Source organism: Lagenorhynchus albirostris, chromosome 11 (assembly GCF_949774975.1).
Source record: "Lagenorhynchus albirostris chromosome 11, mLagAlb1.1, whole genome shotgun sequence".
In the NCBI taxonomy this organism is placed as follows: Eukaryota; Metazoa; Chordata; class Mammalia; order Artiodactyla; family Delphinidae; genus Lagenorhynchus; species Lagenorhynchus albirostris.
In genome coordinates this window covers 17059694-17077853 of record NC_083105.1, presented here as the reverse complement: position 1 = coordinate 17077853, position 18160 = coordinate 17059694, and the positions used below count along the sequence as shown (strand labels likewise).

General features: G+C 41.7%; 1 protein-coding gene across 2 annotated transcripts in view; it reads left to right on the top strand.

The window, feature by feature from the left end:
• The window catches only part of C11H12orf75 (chromosome 11 C12orf75 homolog), a 37701-nt gene extending 19830 nt beyond the window's left edge, over positions 1 to 17871 (top strand). The window contains exons 3-6 of one of the 2 annotated variants that reach the window (XM_060164714.1): positions 11761 to 11796; positions 12616 to 12695; positions 14051 to 14081; positions 16997 to 17871. In XM_060164714.1, coding sequence (XP_060020697.1) covers positions 11761 to 11796; positions 12616 to 12695; positions 14051 to 14081; positions 16997 to 17045 — 196 coding nt within the window. In that variant the 3' untranslated portion in view covers positions 17046 to 17871. Of the gene's footprint in view, positions 1 to 11760; positions 11797 to 12615; positions 12696 to 14045; positions 14082 to 16996 lie in introns of both variants that reach the window. The other variant, XM_060164715.1, reaches the window with a different exon arrangement.
• The last annotated feature ends 289 nt before the right edge of the window (positions 17872 to 18160 follow it).

The window sequence follows — 18160 nt, the reverse complement described above, 5'->3', positions numbered from 1 at the left end:
GGCAGAAGCCCAGCTTAAACTGGCCTAAACAAACAAACATAAAGGAATTTATTGGCATGTGTAACGGAAAACTTCCAAGGGTTAGGCCTTAGTCACAGCTGGATCCAGGTGATTGAATGACAGGAAGAAACTCTCATCTCTACTTTCCTGTTTTTGGCTCCATGCTAAGGCAGCTTTCCCCCAGTGGTGATGGAGAGGGCCAGTTTCTATCTCATCAGCTTAATAATTCCTGTAGAAAAAGAGCTTCTCTTTCTCCGTAGTTTGATCAAAAGTCCTAGGGCTAGGCTTTCCCTGGCTAGGACGTGGGGTCAGGTGCCTCTCCCTGAACCAGTCAGTGGGCCAGGGGAACGTGGGCTCTCATTGGCCAGGCCTGGGTCACGTGCCGGCTGCTGCAGCCAATTGGTGTCATTAACCTCACCTAACCATATGGCTAAACAGTGGGACAGTGGTGATGCTGTTACCAGAATGGGAGAGAATTATAACTGGGCAGGCAGAAGAGAAGCAGCTTCTCCATGTAGGTCACCTTCCATGTTATTTCAAAAAAAACTCTTGATTTTTAAGAATACATATATTCTATATATATGAATTTTCCAAATATATGTTGAATAGCAAGTTGACTCAAATTTAATGTCTGCTGTTGAACATAAAAGCTCATGGCCACTCAATTTAAACAAGGTTATTCAAATATTTCTTTCACTTAAAACTTGTAAAGTGATATTTCATTAAGATTTTTTTCTGGGTAAAGTAATTTTATTGTTATGGAAGGTGACAGCTATAGAGAAAAATATCTTGGAATGAGTTATCATAAAACACGCTGAAGGGACTTCCCTGGCAGTCCAGTGGTTGAGACTTTGCCTTCCAAGGCAGGGGATGCGGGTTCAATCCCTGGTCAGGGAAGCTGAGATCCCGCATGCCCCGAGGCCAAAAAAACCCAAAATATAAAGCAGAAGCAATATGGTAACAAATTAAATAAAGACTTTAAAAATGGTCCACATCACAAAAAAAAATCTTTAAAACAACAACAACAACAAAAACATGCTGAAGCTCTTTTTTTTTTTTTTTTTTTTTTTTTGCGGTACGCGGGCCTCTCACTGTTGTGGCCTCTCCCGCTGCGGAGCACAGGCTCCGGACGCGCAGGCTCAGCGGCCATGGCTCACGGGCCCAGCCGCCCCGCGGCATGTGGGATCTTCCCAGACTGGGGCACGAACCCGTGTCCCCTACATCGGCAGGCGGACTCTCAACCACTGCGCCACCAGGGAAGCCCAGCTCTGTCTTTTTTAAAACATGGAATTATGTATCTCTGATCTTGAGTTTCCTTGGAATTCTTTATAAATTTCTCGTGTCATATACACCCGTGTCAGCTGAGCCCTCTCCTAATTACAAGCCTGAGGGTATCTGATAGCCTTGTTTCTCCTCTGTGACATGGCAGGCAAGGCTGTCCTCTGAAGTGAGGTAGCATTGAAAAATTCTACCCGTCTTCTGGGGTGGAAGTAGCATTGAAAAAGCATGCATTTTGGAAGCAGACAGACCTCTGTTTAAACTGCTCTCCATCCTTTACTAGCTGTGTGATATTGAGTCTTTAATCTTCTTATCCGTAAAATTGGGATAATAATAACTGTTCAGGGTAACCGTCTGCATCATTATCCTCATCATTCTCAATTTTAATAGCTCATCTTTATTGAGAATTGCATACCATAGAGTGATTTCCAGCACTTTAAGTACATTATCTCATTCAGTACCCCAACAGGCTGATGAAGACAGTAGTGCTCTTTCATTTTACAAATGAGGAGATGGGACACAGAGAGGTTAAGTAACTGCTTAATGGTTATGATGGTTATTAGTACAGTATATTCAGCTCCTAGGATAATACTTGGTATTATGTGTTGCTATCCTGCTCCCCCATCCTGTCCCCCCGCCCCCCGCCCGTAAATGGTAGCTAGAATTATTAGGTGGTTTAAGGGTTGTTGAAAAGATTTGGCAGTGCCTCTGTCATGAATCCCTGATGGCAGAAGACCCAGTGCATTGAGGGCCTTGCTGTGGTTAGAAATCTCACATTCCCATTGGTTGCTCATCAATACATGGTCAGATTTTCCTTGGTGGGACCCAGTGGAATAAAAGGCAGAGAAGCAATTGAGTGGGTTCATTCAGGGATAGAGAGGGGTTGGTGGTGACCGGCAAGTATGGTTGAAATGCTTGACTGCAAGGCACATGCTAGAGAGAGGCGGAGGGGAAGCCCTAAGGGGCTGATGAATGGGGAGAGCTGGGGCTGGAGGCTTCTTGGGAATTGTGGGGAGGGGAGAAAGAAGGATTTTTTTTTTCCCCTAAGGAGTGGGATTGTCTACTCTAAAATATCAGAGGTGAAATAATTGCAGGAACTAAGCTCCATGGAGCACTCCTGGGATTAAGTTCTTAGAGCAGCAGTAAAAGTTGCTGGGATAGAGGAAGTCAGCAAAATGTGAAGCAAGAGGTCGTTTAGGTGGTTTTCATGGGATTTAAAATTGTCCAAGGTAATGACGGTTAGGAAGAAAACCTTTGAGTCAGGGCCAAGATGTTTAGTGCGTCCGGGGCTGTTATGGCAGGGCTGATGCCAGCGAGGAGAGTTTTTGAGTGGAAATGAAATTGGCCCCATCTAAAGGAGTGCTTTGGGGAGGTTGGGAGCATTCTGGCTCTGTCTCCTGTTTGGAGACCCTGGGACGAGGGAAAACAAGCTGCTTATTCCCAAGGTTTTGAGAAAAGTGATACATCTGGGAAAAGCAAGGTTTCTTAAAGGGGAGAGAACACTCCTGCCTGCTTTGTAGCAAAGGATACTTCTACAGCCAATGTTGAAATAATCCAGCACTGTGTGCTTCTTAGAAGGAGAACAGAAGAGGGGTAGGGAAATTGCAATTTAATTCTTGATCCATTACCCCATACAAAGAGCAAATGTCACTCATGTTCTCCGGTAGTACATTCTGGAAGAAAGAAAGGGACCCATCCAAGGAGAGGGACTTAAAGCTAACTGTCCTAAGAAGTTTTGAAATTGCGAAGACATGAATGAGATTACATATAGGCCCTAACAGTCAATGATAAAGTGTTAATTCTGTCCAATATCTTATGTAATTAAATGCTCGGTAGAATCGATTGGAACCTCCGTGAAAAGGAGGGGTCATCATAAAAACATATTATAGAGAAAATTAAATGATTCCACTTTATCTAGAGGATCGTAGTGTCAAATGGAAGTAAACATTGTCAGTTAATAAGCTTATTCCAAAAGATGATCATGAATGCTAACTAAAAATAGATCATTGGAGCTACACGCATGATCTCCTGAGGCTTCCGTGTTGAAATTGTACCGTTTACAAATCAAAATAAGTTTGGCCTCTGTAGTGACACTGCAAATATGGAAAAAGAAAAGGCTGCAGCCTGTTTTTCTGCTTTTTAGATCATCGCTAATAAGAATAGCTCTGTATTTAGAACATTTTTGTTGATGAATAAGTGAAAAATAAATCCTTTCTTTGCCACAGAACTATGTCGTTCTGGAAGTCTAGGGCAGTGAGAACGTTCTGAATTTTCAGGCACCTGTAGTCACCGTGCGTGAGGAGCTATTAATTGGAGTGGCTAGCGGCTGCCTGATGTTTATCATCTGTGTTTGTTCTAGAGAATGCACATGACGTGTCCATGCCGTGGTTCCATTATTTTGCCTTTGAAACCCTTTTTGTAGGTCACTTGGGACAGCTATTTTATACAACCCAGAAACTAAGCAAATATTGTGACGAAAATATTTTGATTACCATGTGCTACTGAAGAAGAAAAAAAGTAGTGGTTTATATTTACTGTAGTAACTCTGAGTAAGGTCTCGCTTCATTGAAGTGATCGTTATTGATAGGATGGTAACCAGAGCGGTATAAATGGATTGAAAGGTTTATGTGTTTTGTGTGGAGAGTTAGCTTTAAATAGGTATATGCACGAAATACATTAATGAAGAAAGGACAGGCAGAGGAAAGCCAGCCAGCCCCAAAGAGCAACCACAGACATGGAGCTGGTTTGGAAGTGTCTCACCTTCTGGAGCCTTGACTTAAAAGAAGTCAGAGCTTTATGGTTAGAGAGAAATTCAGTGTCTCTGGTTCATTTAGGAGAAGGTCTGCAAAGCTAGTAGGAAGCAGATGGGTGTGCAGTGACCTAGAGAACCTGGATCAGTATAGATACTCAATCTGAGAAGTGTGAGGAGAGTGCCACGCTGGCTTCAAAGGAAGTAGGCTAGAAGTATTTGGTGGAAACTCTGAGATATAAGAAAGCAGTTTTGAAACCAACGGTTGCTTTTTTTTTTCTTTTTCTGACATCGCCCCAAATAGGGGCAACTTTGGTAAGATAGCGATCACTAAGAACTATATTGCTCTGCAAAGGTGTGTCCTTTTTTTTTTAACATCTTTATTGGAGTATAATAGCTTTACAATGGTGTGTTAGTTTCTGTTTTATAACAAGATGTGTCATTTTTAAACTATCAACTGAGGATTTAGCTTTTCAGCAATCCCCAAAGTGGGAGGAAATGACGGACTGGTGGTCTACCCTCAATCACACTTTGCTCTGCAAACGTTTTTATGAATGCAGTGGCGGAAAATCTGAGTCAGACACTGGGAGCATGTGATCTCACTCTAGGAGATTATCATGAGACTCAGTGGATGGCTTTAACTTGGACACATTGTTTCTCCTCCAACACCTGTCCTTGGATAAAAGAAGCTAAATCTTTGTTAACAAAGAGAGACCCGATGGTAATTAAATGCCCAGTGTATTTTTTAAACCTGGTCCCAAATTGTTAACATATGCTCCATAGTTCTTAGGAAATGTTCTTGTGGTTTAAAAGGTTTTTTTCAAAAGATGTGATGTGACCTTTTGATTAAACAATATCACACTATTACATTTTCTTTCTAAATGTGACATCACTTTCCAAATTTTCAGATGCTGTATATGCCCAGAAATAAGACACTGTCTTGAGACCGGAGAAAGCAATTTACCAAGAGGCTTTTGGTCATGCTCCCTCTGGAAAAAAACAGGTTTATTACACAAGTTTACTCTGTAGAGTAGTGGCTCATGGGGATTTAAAAATGGAAGAACTAGGCTTTCCTGGTGGCGCAGTGGTTGAGAGTCCGCCTGCCGATGCAGGGGACACGGGTTCGTGACCCGGTCCGGGAAGATCCCACGTGCCGCGGAGCGGCTGGGCCCGTGAGCCATGGCCGCTGAGCCTGCGCGTCCGGAGCCTGTGCTCCGCAACGGGAGAGGCCACAGCGGTGAGAGGCCCGCGAACCGCCAAAAAAAAAAAATGGAGGCACTACTTGCTAAACTTAATCGAGGTCTTTCAGTACCTCTTCGCTCCTTTACTCTTTGGACCCAAGAAGTAAGTCTTCCTTCTAAAATGTGTCCTGGGCACAGCTGTGAAATGGACCCTGTTTATACCCGAACCCCAGCTCTTAGTTCCAGCCCCTCCCCTGGGGCCCGGCCTCCTCTTTCACGTGCCTCTCCCTTCATTGACACTGAGGCACATGTGATGGATAATAGAGAACTTGAATTTGTAACTTTAGCCAACAGGTAAAATTAAACTATATTTAAATCTTAGCCTTTCCAGACCCTCAAAATTATTCAAATGGGTGGTTGCTTACACCACTGAATAAAAAAAGCCAGCCTACCCGCCTCTTTACACTCCACCCTGCCTTCCTCTTCACTTAGTTGGGGACGCCAGAAATCGAGGGGGGCCGTGACCTTCTCTTGCCATGATATTAAGGCATTAAGACTGTGTTAAGTGGCCGGGCTTTCTCTGTTAGCTGTTTTAGATTCAGTTACACATTGCAGGGGGTAGTCTGTGGCCATTTAGTCCCTGGTTAGATTAGAGACAACTGTTGTAGCCTCATCTATTTCCCATTTCCTCTCTCAAGAGCACTAGACTGGGCTAAATTAAAATTGAGGTGAAGCTAATGATGAAGAGCTGACTTTCTCTCCCCATCTTTGCCAGCCAGAAACTTCCTGTTTTCCTGGCAGGGCCTTTGAGAATGGGGTAGACCAGCTGGGTAAGAGGCATGGAATTGGGTCCCCTCGCCTGGGTGATTGCCTTGTTAGGGGGTGCTTGTCCCCCTCAGGACCTACTGCAACCACCCCTTATTGCTACGGGACCCACAAATAGAATCAGATCTCAGGATGCTCCCACGGGACAAGCACAATGTCTGACCTGGGAAGAAGAGCTTATACTGCAAAGTAATTGCAGGCTTGTGCATTTTCTTCTACCAAAATCCTCAGGAATATGTATGGAAATGGCTTCTAAGGGTGTGAGACCAAGGAGAAGCAGTGTATGCTGAGACTGAATTTATTGATATTGTTGTATTTAACAGAGATTCCAGATTTAATTTAGGTGCATGGCTAGGACTCTTAACAGTTTAGTCAACTTGGTTGATGAAACTAAACTGAAGGAGCTTATGCTCTCACCAGGGGAGGAGTATGTCAGAACTTCTCTGGTGTGATGGAGAGGAAGGAATCCAAAGGCTTGAAGAGATAGGAAAGCTGGTGTGAATTTCTCAAGTGTGAGCTGCTTCCCACTGCAGAGGAGACCCCCTTCCCTAGGAGACTGAGCAAATTGAGAGACACATAGTGAAGGGAGTATCCAAGATGACTGTCCTCTATAACGTGGCTATGACAGTTGGGAGATGCTGCCCTTGAGATGGGTTCTTTGTTTCCTTGGGTGTGACAGGATCCCAGAGAAGCAGAGGCCAAGAACTGAATCACCTAAGACAAGGTGGGCACACTTGCCATAACAGACAGCAGGGATGAAGAGGCAGAATGTTTCATCCTGGAAGGAATTTTAATGAGAGCTAGTTGATCACAATCTCCCTAGGGATAGATGAGAAAGATGGCCACCTAAGGGTTCATTTTCTCCCTCTGTATATTTTATAAGAGGAAGACTTCTGGTCTGTGAGCCAGAAAGCTAAGCTGAGTCATCACAATGGAAAGGCATAGCCTCTTAACCCAGTTTCCAAACCCAAGTCAGACTCAGAGTAATTAAGGCCACATTCCCTTGAGGGAATTTTAAACACGGCCACATGTATGTACGGTAGATATTTTTTCACATCTTCCCCAAAGGATTTGTGTTCATTTACTAGAGCAACTGTGTGCAGAACAAAAGGAAGTGCCTGGACCTTTTAGCGATTTCTAGGCACTGGCTCTGAGTTGCTGTTAACACCTGAGGACCCCCAAATGCCATTATGGGCGATCAGTCCATGTGTGGGCTTATAGTGGTCAGGTAAAAAATGGAATTTTGGCTAACCTAAAAATTGCAGTGAGTCCAGTAGTCTGCAGATCCCATACTCTGGTTATTTCCTCAGTTTGTGAGTTCATAATCAGAGTAGATGTATTTGGCAACTGGAAGAATCCCCACATTGGCTCTCTGACCTGTGAAGGAAGGGCTATCTTGGTAGGAAGGGTCAAGTAGAAGCCTATGGAATTTCCCTTCTATACCAGAATAATATACAAAAAGGAATACTGCATTCCTGGTGGAGTTGCAGAAATTGGTGCCGTCACCAAAGACTTGAAAAAATGAAGATGCTTCTCATGTCTCCTTTTAACTTGCCTCTTTGGCCCATGTGGAAGGCAGATTTATTTTAGAGAGTGACTTTGGATTCTTGTAAACTTGATGAAATGGTGATTCCAATTTCAGCTGCTGTTCAAGGTGTGGTATCTTTATTGAAAACACTCAACGTAGCCCCTAGCTCCTGTTTTGCAACCTTTGGCGAATACCTCTGAACTGGTTTGCGAGGATAACAGAAGCAGTTTGCTTTTACCTGGCAAGGCCAACAGTATACCATCACAGTGTTGCCGTTCATCCTCTGTTCGGCAGTATCTTGATGTTACTGATGTCCCACAGCACGTCATACTGGTCCAATACACTGATGACATAGTAATTGGGCCTGATAAACAGGAAATAACAGGTACTTTAAATGCTTTAGTGAGACACGTTCAATGCAGGGCTGGGAGATAAACCCTACTCTTGCTACCAAGTAATGTGTCAGTTCGTGTCCAGTCAGGGTAAAGGAAACCACACTAAATATTTTAGCAGAGAGAAATTACTATTAGGAATTGGTCAAACAGGTCATGGAGGATTGAGGATGTAAGAAGGGAAGGCTGAGGTCGTAGGGAGAGTTATAATAGGAAGTGGCTACTGTTCCTAGGGCAGGAGTGACAAAGGAAGGAAGTTGGGGTTATTGGAATCTAGGACCTGGAAGAGGAGCGGTTCTCTGGGGCTGGGACACTGACTTCTGGAGAGAGGGCACTGCCAGGCTGGTGTAATCTCAGCTGAATGTTGTAATCCAGCAGTAACCACAGTTGGAGGCCACATAGTAGCCACTGCCCACCCACTTGAGCTGTAGTGACCCGAAAAGGAGTGTTAACAGGGCCAGTTCTGGAAACTGGAGCCAGCTGCTGGGGTGCTGTAGGCTGGAGCAGCACGCAGAGCTAGAAGGAGCAGCCCTTTCCCCTCTTTTTGCATTTTATGTCTCTTGAGCATCCCATTTGGTAGAACCTAACAGGGAGCCGGGTGGCAAAGGAGGATGTTTCTCAGAGTCCTCGCCCCTGCGTTGCAGAACGTGGGGAGGGTGAGTCCAGCACAGTTTCCCTGGCCAGAGCAGATTTTGTGTTGCTAGGCCACGTAGTTGTTTCCAGTTGTCGACCCCTTGGTAATCTGTGCTGGCTTTCCTTCCCCTTATTGACATCAGCCTCCATGGTGGTGAAATTGGGACCGGAGCGGGGGGAGCGGGGAGGGAAACTGGTGAAAGTTACCTTTCACTTTTTGTTTTTAGGTGATTTGATTGATGGTATCTGGTCCCTTGCCTCCTATAACCCCGTGTTTTGGTTCCCTTGGTAGAAGCCTTATTCTCAAGGTTTCTTCCCTATTTATGGTAGATTCAGGGGTGTTCTCGTCCCTGAATCCCTTCATTCACACTTCCCCTTTTCAGTGCCTCTGCCTGTAGGCACCTGGGCATTGACTCCTGCACTGTGCTTCAGAACTATTATTTAGAAGTGGGTTGCTACACTAGGAGATTTCTCCTGGTTGAGGTATGTCCACTTGCTTCTTGTCTAAAGGAGCAAGTGTACGGGTAGGCTGAGTTTGTGGAGATATTTGGACCAATTAACTCCGAGCAGTGAGGTCTGGCCTTTTCCAGCTCATCTAATGTGAATCGACCTCTTTTTCACTTTGTCGTTTCCAGCATGGACTAATTCAATCTTCAGTCTCTGTTTTCTAAGGGAAGACTCCAGGGTGAAGTCATCTCATTCTTTGTCTTTAGTACCAACAGAAAATAGGGCCATGATGTCCGTGATCGAGGGCCCTCCAGACTCCGTCAGCGACTGCTGTTCTCGCCAAGGCGAGTCCGTGTGGCTTTCTGTCCTGCGCTTCCTCCCCACTTCCTTCCCTGCTTTAGGAACAAGTCTTGTGATCCATCAGCAATCACAGCTGCAGGCTGCACAATAACCACTGCCCTTCCACTAAAGCTGTCGTGACCAGAAAAGAAAAATTATCAAGTCCCTCATGAAAAACAGTGGCTCATCCAAGGGCTCCATGGTGGGGGGTGATCTGGCCCGAGCGCAATTCCTAGCCCGACGCTCTGGATTGGCAGCGTCGAAGAAGGACCACAGGCTATGTTTAGAAACTGAACGGAAATCCGCATGTGCCTACAACGAGGCTGCCCAGGCTCTACATTAGCAAAATACAAGATTTATTTGCCTTGGATTCGAATTACACAAACACCCTGTGGGAACCATCCCATGCACATCAGAGGCTCCCTTTGGCACTTGTGTGTCTAAGAAAATTATCAGCAAGTGAGATAGTAAGGCCAGTTGATAACAAAATCTTTCAAAATATGTTCTGTGAGGGGAAACAAGTACAGTGATTTAAAGTGGTGCACAGGTGGGACAGCCCAGGTGTTCGGACGGCCAGGCCATTACTCAAAACCTAAAACAGTTGGGTTTTAGGGCATTGAATAATTTATGAGAGATAATAGATTAAAAATAATTCACTATTTTTTTACATTAGGGGAAGTTAAATATATTTTAAAACACTGAATAAATCCTTAAGGTGGATTAGGCAAAAGGGGAAAGATTTAAAATATACAGCTATGTCATTGGATATGAAAAGAATGTCTGTGAGAAAAAACGAGACATTGTATATGTCCAAATCTGCCAGTTTCAGCTTCACAAACAATTTCATTATAATGTTGGCCATTCAGAACCAGAGTAAACAGTTCTGATAATCTTGAACGAGTTTGTCACCATCATTTTTCCTAGTATCTGTACTAACGGGTTATAAATCCATTTTAATTAAAACTGCTAAACAGCACCTGAAAGTGTTATACCACTTCAATAAGCATAGCACCAGTTCTAATACAGTATGACTTTGACACCTTTGAATTAAAAAACGATCCAACTTTAGCAAGAGATAAATGAAGTTGATAATTAAAAGTGGGTTATGGGCTCAATTTGGACAAATTAGATTGCAGGGTGGCTTTTGCCCTCTATTGGAGTATTTTCTGTGTGCATGGCCAGTGTTTAACAGATAATTTCCAAATCTCCACTTCCTTTCTCTATAGACTTCTGATTTACGGGCTGTTGCAATGAAGCAAAACCTCATGTACATATATACATTCACAGCTTTTAAATGTGTGAAACCATGATATGACAATCCCAGCAATTAAAAGATTCAGTGAAGCTGTTTAGATGTTTAGATGTTTTCAGTCTGCTTTCTTCTTAACTGAAGCCCCTTATAATTACAAGTTGAGTTCAGCGAGATACATTTGAACCTTGTTTTTTTTTTTTCTTTTTCTTTCAGAAAAATAACTAATGTATGCTAGCTAGTACTTCAAGGTAAACTTCCTGATCTAAAAATACGCCAAGGAATTCTAGTAGAATATGGATTCCTCTTATTCAAGGAGAGATACCGTGCATTTTAAAGTAGTGATTCCCTCTAGAAATTTCCTTTGAACATTTCCCTCTTTGCAGTAGATCATGTATAAAATGGCTGTTTTTTTTAGATAAAAGAAAGTTAAATTGACTTTAACTCTTTTTGCACTAAGGAAATCTTTCATACCTAGAATTGTGCTGCTGAACTGGCATAAGAGACACAAACTCATAGTGTGTTAGGACTAGAAGGGACCTTGGGCGTCATCTGGTCGACCCTGTTATTTTACAGATGAGATACAGGCTGGCAACTTGCCCACAGCCTGTCACACAGGGAGCGGGTGGCACAGCCAGACAAGAACCCAGGCTTCCTGACACCCAATTTATGTGCTCTTTCCAGTATTGGCTGCCCTCAGGTTTTTTGTTTTTGTTTTTTGTCCCTCGAATTAGTGTTTTCTGTTTTTTTAATTAAAATTTTTTAATTGACGTATAGTTGATTTACAGTCTTGTGCCTATCTCTGCTGTACAGCAAAGTGACTCAGTTATACACATATGGACATTCTTTTCTTTATATTCTTTTCCATTATGGTTACCTCAGTGTTTGATCTTGTTCAGCAATTGGACTTATTGGCATTTGATGGATTTGCGCTTTTTGGTAAGTAGAAAACTGCCAATTTCTTAGTGTATAAATGATTGAGGTGAAGAGAGACTCCTGTGTTACAGAAATACTTGATGGAAGAACTTGAAATAAACAAAATTGGCTTTAACTCGTCAGTCCCTCTTTTCTCAGAGCCAAAAATGAAGTCTCTGACTGTGTAACCAAACAGCTCATAGCAAACGTTTTTGACCTTTTAGAACAGAAGAATCAATAACAGAAGATGACAAGAGGAGGTATGTTTGGTGTTGAAGCTGCCTTTAATTTGAATAATTTTGGTCCCACCTCATGGATTTAATTTAACATGAATTAATTTAACTCATGCATTTAATCGACCACTGTAGCACATTGCCAGTAATACAGATTCCACCAGGAAAACTTTTGGCACAGAGAATACAGGTAGGAGCATGCAGTGTGATAAATATCTTGCCCAGGGACCATAATCTTTGCTTCTTCCAAACAAGCTTGGTTTGTCCTGTGTACACGGCTTGTGCTAGTTTCCATCTTGTGGCCTTTGGATGTGCTATTCTCTAAAATTGGATGATATCTCTTCCTTCCTTCCGCCTTCTCCGTCCTTCCATCCTCTGATTAGCAGAACTCCACTCTCATTACTCCTTCTCTCTCTCTCTTCCTCCTCACTTTATACCTACCTACAGGGAAAGTGTTTTTGTGTGCCCGTAGCACCTCGTACCACATTGACCACTGAATTCTTGATAAATGTTGACTGATTAACTGTAACATGTCACGCTACTGATATTTATTACTCTACTAAATTGTAAAAATCCTAACTTCTCTTCTTTCTCATTGCAAGTAAAATATCTAAAAATTCTACTACACAGCTTTCTTTTTTTTATATATAGCTTCTTTTTTTTAACATAGAAAAACAATGATCTCTCCAAGGGCAATAATATTCTGAATTCTACTTTGGAAAGTCATGAGTTATTTTAATAATTCTATAATTGTTTGAAGGGCCCCATGCTCTCATCATTTTCTGCAAATGTTTAGTAACCATGTAGTTGGGTCTGATTTTTCTATCTCTGCTTCTTTTCATCAAGAAACTATGGAGGGGTGTATGTTGGTCTGCCATCTGAAGCTGTCAATATGGTGTCCAATCAAACAAAGACTGTGCGAAAAAGTAAGTAAAACCATGTGATGTTTACTCTCTCTACATGTTTATTTTTTTTTGTTTTGTGAAAAACGTATGAAATGTATATTTCAGCTTGCCTGACTCACCCTACATATTTCTGACTTGCAGTGAACTGTGTATAAGAGCCATAGCTGGGACTTCCCTGGCAGTCCAGTGGTTAAGACCCTGTGCTTCCACTGCAGGGGGCATAGGTTTGACCCCTGGTCGGGGAGCTAAGATTCCGCATGCCGCTCGGTGCGGCCTTAAAAAAAAAAACCAAAAAATCCATATCTGCTCATTGTAATCACTTGTTGAAATTGCCACCCACATGATGAGAGTAATTCCAGAGCAAAATTTAGCTTCTGTTTGTCATTATGCTCCATGGATATTTTAAATTTCTTGTTAATTTCAGTGATGATCAGTGTGAAAATGAAAGCAAACATTTCAGTAAGTTTATGGAGTTTTTGTAGAACATAAAGGTACATTCCTATAATATATTATAAATGTGACTGATAAGTAGTCTGGTGATTAGAAGAAAATTAACTGTCTTTTGTATAATGAAATGAAGTGGAGACTCCTTTTTCTGAGTTTTAGTAGTTAGTAATTGCAGGGCTAATGAAGTTCTTTTGATAATAGGTACGATTGCAGCCTTGTAGATAGCTTCTTGCTTAAGTAAATTTTTTTTAAATTTATTTTTATTTATATTATTTATTTTTGGCTGTGTTGGGTCCTCTTTGCTGTGCACGGGCCTTCTCTAGTTGCGGCGAGCAGGGGCTACTCTTCATTGCAGTGCTCGGGCTTCTCGTTGCGGTGGCTTCTCTTGTTGCGGAGCACGGGCTCTAGGTGCATGGGCTTCAGTAATTGTGGCACATGGGCTCAGTAGTTGTAGCCCTTGGGTTCTAGAGCACAGGCTCAGTAGTTGTGGCGCACGGGCTTGGTTGCTCCGTGGCATGTGGGCTCTTCCTGAACCAGGGCTTGAACCTGTGTCCCCTGCATTGGCAGGCGGATTCCTAACCACTCCGCCACCAGGGAAGTCCCTTAAGTAAATTTTTAAGTGTGGCTCGTGGTGAAGAATGCTGATTTACTAATCACTGTACAGTTGTCTGATAATATGGTTTTAAAGAACTGTTAATATGTACACATAAAATTACATATATGTAATATTTGATTTAATTTCTACACAAGCCTTTATTATTTCTTAACGTACTATGGTTATTTGTTCCTCATTTTTTTTTCTCTACTCGATGATTTAGACTAGCAAATACATATATGTCACAACTATTTGTAGTTTTGTAGGAAACTGGAATATATTCTTTATAACTGAATATTTAACTTTTCTTAATTTTCTCTTTTTTTAAGATTAGAAGAAAGTAATATCATGACAATAATCAAGAGGTACTGTATATTTTTCTAAGTAATTCTATATATTCAGCCAGGATGAATGAACTGTAGATATTAATGCTCTATATTTCTAAGAAATCTCGAACTTGAGTATGAGGAGGGGTCTCATCTTGTGGTTAAATCTGTGGAACCCAATATATTTTATTGTAAAGAGGTCTTTAATGACTAGATCAATTTTCTTTGCAGTTACTTTTTTTCATTAATATTTTTTCAAATGTAACTTAATTCATTTAATAAGAACAAGCTGTTTGCCTATATCTACCAGGGTTTCACTCTTCATTGCCAAAATCTTTGAGGGGCTAGGACCTTGGAAGTGACAGACAAGGAGAGACTAGAGAGGTTGGGAATTAGATTAGGATCAATATTAAATGTTTGGCAATAGTCAGGGGTAGTTGACCTACAGAGAGAAGATGTACCAGTACCAAAACTCCAGTAGAGATAGGCAATTGTCAGTGTGCAAAGATGCAGTTTTTCAGGAAGGAATAGTAAAATATAGACCAAGTTTAAAAGATGAAGCACTGTGGACCTCGTGAAGAGCTTGGAGTTAGAATTATAAGCCAAACAAACAAGAACAAGGACAGAAGAAAAATAGCTTTCATTTATTAACTACTGTTTGGGTACTAGTCTCTAGAAGCTACTGAGCAGCATTTCCATTGAGGAGAAGAGTTTCTGTTTACCTGGACCAAAATGCATGCAATGCTTAGATCCCCACTGTCTTTCAGTCTTGCTGAATGACATCCCACCTCTTTTGAACATCCAGTGATCAGGAATGCTCTGTCTCCTGAGATAGCCCATTCTCTTTTGGGTGTCAAACAACCGTGAATTTGAATTCAGGCTCTTGCACTTTCTAGCTGGGCAAGTTTCTTCCCCTGATGCTTATTGAAGGGTTTGTGTTAGGATTAAATGTGAAGTAGATGGTAGCTTCTGCTATAATTGTCATTGTCATCATCACCATCAATATCATCATCACTGTACCATCATCCTTTTTTGTAACCAGAATCCAGCCATTGGTAGATCAGAAGCAAGACTGATTTGATATTGAACCAGCTTCTGGCTGAGGGCCAGTACTGATGCTGGTGTCTGGGATGGGATGGGTTGCAGAATAAGCTCACAGATGGAGACAAATAAGCTTTCCTCCTGGAGGAAAGGGACATGGAAGCTGTAACTGGTTTCTTCCGGACAAGAAATACCACAATATTGGGCAGCTGCTTTTTCAAAGACCCTCTCATCAAGGCTACAGCATTATGGAGCATTATTCCCTAGTGCCCATAACCGCGTTAGGGTGTTGAGCTTCTCTTTAGGAACTTGCTGGAGATTTTCTATTTCTAGTATTTCTAACAGAGTTCTAACTCTCATGTAGATTTCTAAGTTCCCTGCTAGTTTTCCCTGATGCAGCAGTAGTTTTACTATTTGCATCAAATAGAAAAGATAATCTAGTTGAAAGTAAACATATATTAGTGTTTACCCTCCTGAAAACAGGGTGTATTTCAAAAAGCATCTGAATAGAGTGGGAAGAAGTGCTGTGTAGATAGATATCTGGAGACTCGGTAGCTCTGCTGTTAACACAGGACCTTAGATGAATCCCTTACCTTCTCCCAGCTTCACCCAATTTCAGTTTTTACATGACAGAGTTACATAAGATGATTGTCCAGCTTTGTATATGGATCTAAAATTTCCTGATAACAGTTGAGCACTATTGCTGGTTAGTCAGTCCACATAACATTAGACAGCTAGATAGAATATTTCCCTACTGCTCGTGGCTATCAATATAAAAATAAAAACTATTTTATTGCCATCCCTCTCTCTCAGTTTCCGCCATTCTTTACCTCTATTGCTAAACAATCCATTTGCCTCTTTTGAGTTATCTGAAAAGTTTTCTAAGTTGATAGGCTGTCCATTTACTCAATTGCTAAGCGCCCATTATGGTACTTATCTGTGAGGTATCTGTATGCATGGCATCTGAGCTTAAATTATTGGGCAGAAACCCTGATGAGAAGAGACATTTTATGGAAAAGATTGGAGACACTTTTTTTTTTGACCTAACATATAAAACTTCTCTAGAAATAAAGCCACTGAACTCACTAAGTGACCCAACTTCAAAGTTGATTTGGTAACTTTTTTTGTGTGTGTGTGTGGTACGCGGGCCTCTCACTGCTGTGGCCTCTCCCGTTGCGGAGCACAGGCTCCGGACGCGCAGGCTCAGCGGCCATGGCTCACGGGCCCAGCCACTCTGTGGCATGTGGGGTCCTCCCGGACCGGGGCACGAACCCGTGTCCGCTGCATCGACAGGCGGACTCTCAACCACTGCGCCACCAGGAAAGCCCTGATTTGGTTACTTTTTGAAGCAAATTGAGGAATGATTTCAGAATCAAAGTTACTTATATCACGATACAAATGTGTAGTTTCTTCCCTAGATGACCCAAGGGTGAAAGTTATGCCCATTTAGGTATACGGAGTGCTGCCAGCACAGTGATGCTTCTCAAATGCCAGTGGATGGGCTCGCTGCATCAGATCCCCGGGGGGAGCTCGAGGTGAAGTGGATGGCTCGCCCCTCTTCCCAAGGCGGTCTGACCAAACAAGGAAGGGATAGACCGTGGCTGAGCAGTTGGTATCTCTGTGAGGTTGCCGTGCGGCTTGGTTCAGGCATCCTCCTGTTGTATTTTGGTTAGAAGTTTAGAAGTCTCTCTCTCCACCTGACTTGGTCTCTTCATATAAGTGTCATCAGTGCTTCACACTGTGCTGGCCACATATTCAGTCTCAAGTCAGTACTGGACAGACGTTGAACGTGTGTTTTACTGAAAAGAAAATCAGTAAATAATTTGCAGGCTTAACGCTGATATGTTTTTATCTAAGTGGTGCCTTTTCGCGCTTGCTAACTCTTTTCCCTTTTTTGTTTGTTGCCTTCATAGCCTGCTCATCAAGATCTGGCTGGAATTTTTGCTTTGTGGGATTTTGTAACGTGCACAGACATCTCCAAGGAAATTCTAAGCAGTCGCCCCCCCACCGCCCCAAATTCTTAGTTTATAGTTAAAACCATGGTACATATTGAATGTTGTGGTACTAGAAAGGAATTGGTTAAACAACACACGTATATGGCACTATATTTGATCCACCTGCGGAAGACAAGCTTACAAAGGGTTCTTGCCCAGCTGGCTGCTGTGTCCCAGCTGCGTTCTCACCCTGGCCATCCCCACAGCTCATGAAGATCATGTCTTTTCACTGATACGTTTTTGATAGTTTTTATATAACAAAATCCTTCATCTATTTATAACTTACAATAATAAAGCACTATCGATGAATTACCCAAAGTAATATATTTGTCTGTTATCTTTCACTATTTCTACTTCATGTTAATTTTTAGCTGTAAAATTGTTAAATTGATTCTTACTGTTATCTCTTTCCTTTTTTACTATTTGGTTTTCAGCTTTATTTAAATATCAGAGGAGTTTCTTTATTGAGAACAGTGTACTACATGGCAGTACTTAAACTGTTGAGGTTTGCATGCCGTATGTACATTTTGATTAATTTCCTATTTTCTTTAGTCAAAGCCTTAGGTAACTACAAATACTTCCTAGCCATTGAGTCTCCCATTCTACCTGTGTGTGATCAGAGCATCTCATCATGTTAATTCTACACTGTTTTCAAGGACTTGTCACTGATGTTAGTCGGATATTTGGAAAGTTCTTAATTCGATAGTGATCATGTGTATCCACTTAGTACTGAAATGTAAATCACTCAATTTACCAGTGTATTTCAACAATTAAAACATTTTTATCCCTCTTTACCTGGATTTCTTCATTATTTTTCAAAAGAGCACTTTCAAATAAGTCACACATTGTGATGTATAGATATATCAGTATAAAAATAAAAATGTATAAATAGATTACTATGAAAAACCAAAATTTTTCACAAGAAGAAAAGCATTATCTTATATATTTGGTCCATACAACTATCATAGGGACATCAAATTTTTTTTTTATATCTTTACTGGAGTATAATCGCTTTACAATGTTGGGTTCGTTTCTGCTGTACAACAAAGTGAATCAGCTATATGTATACATATATCCCCATAG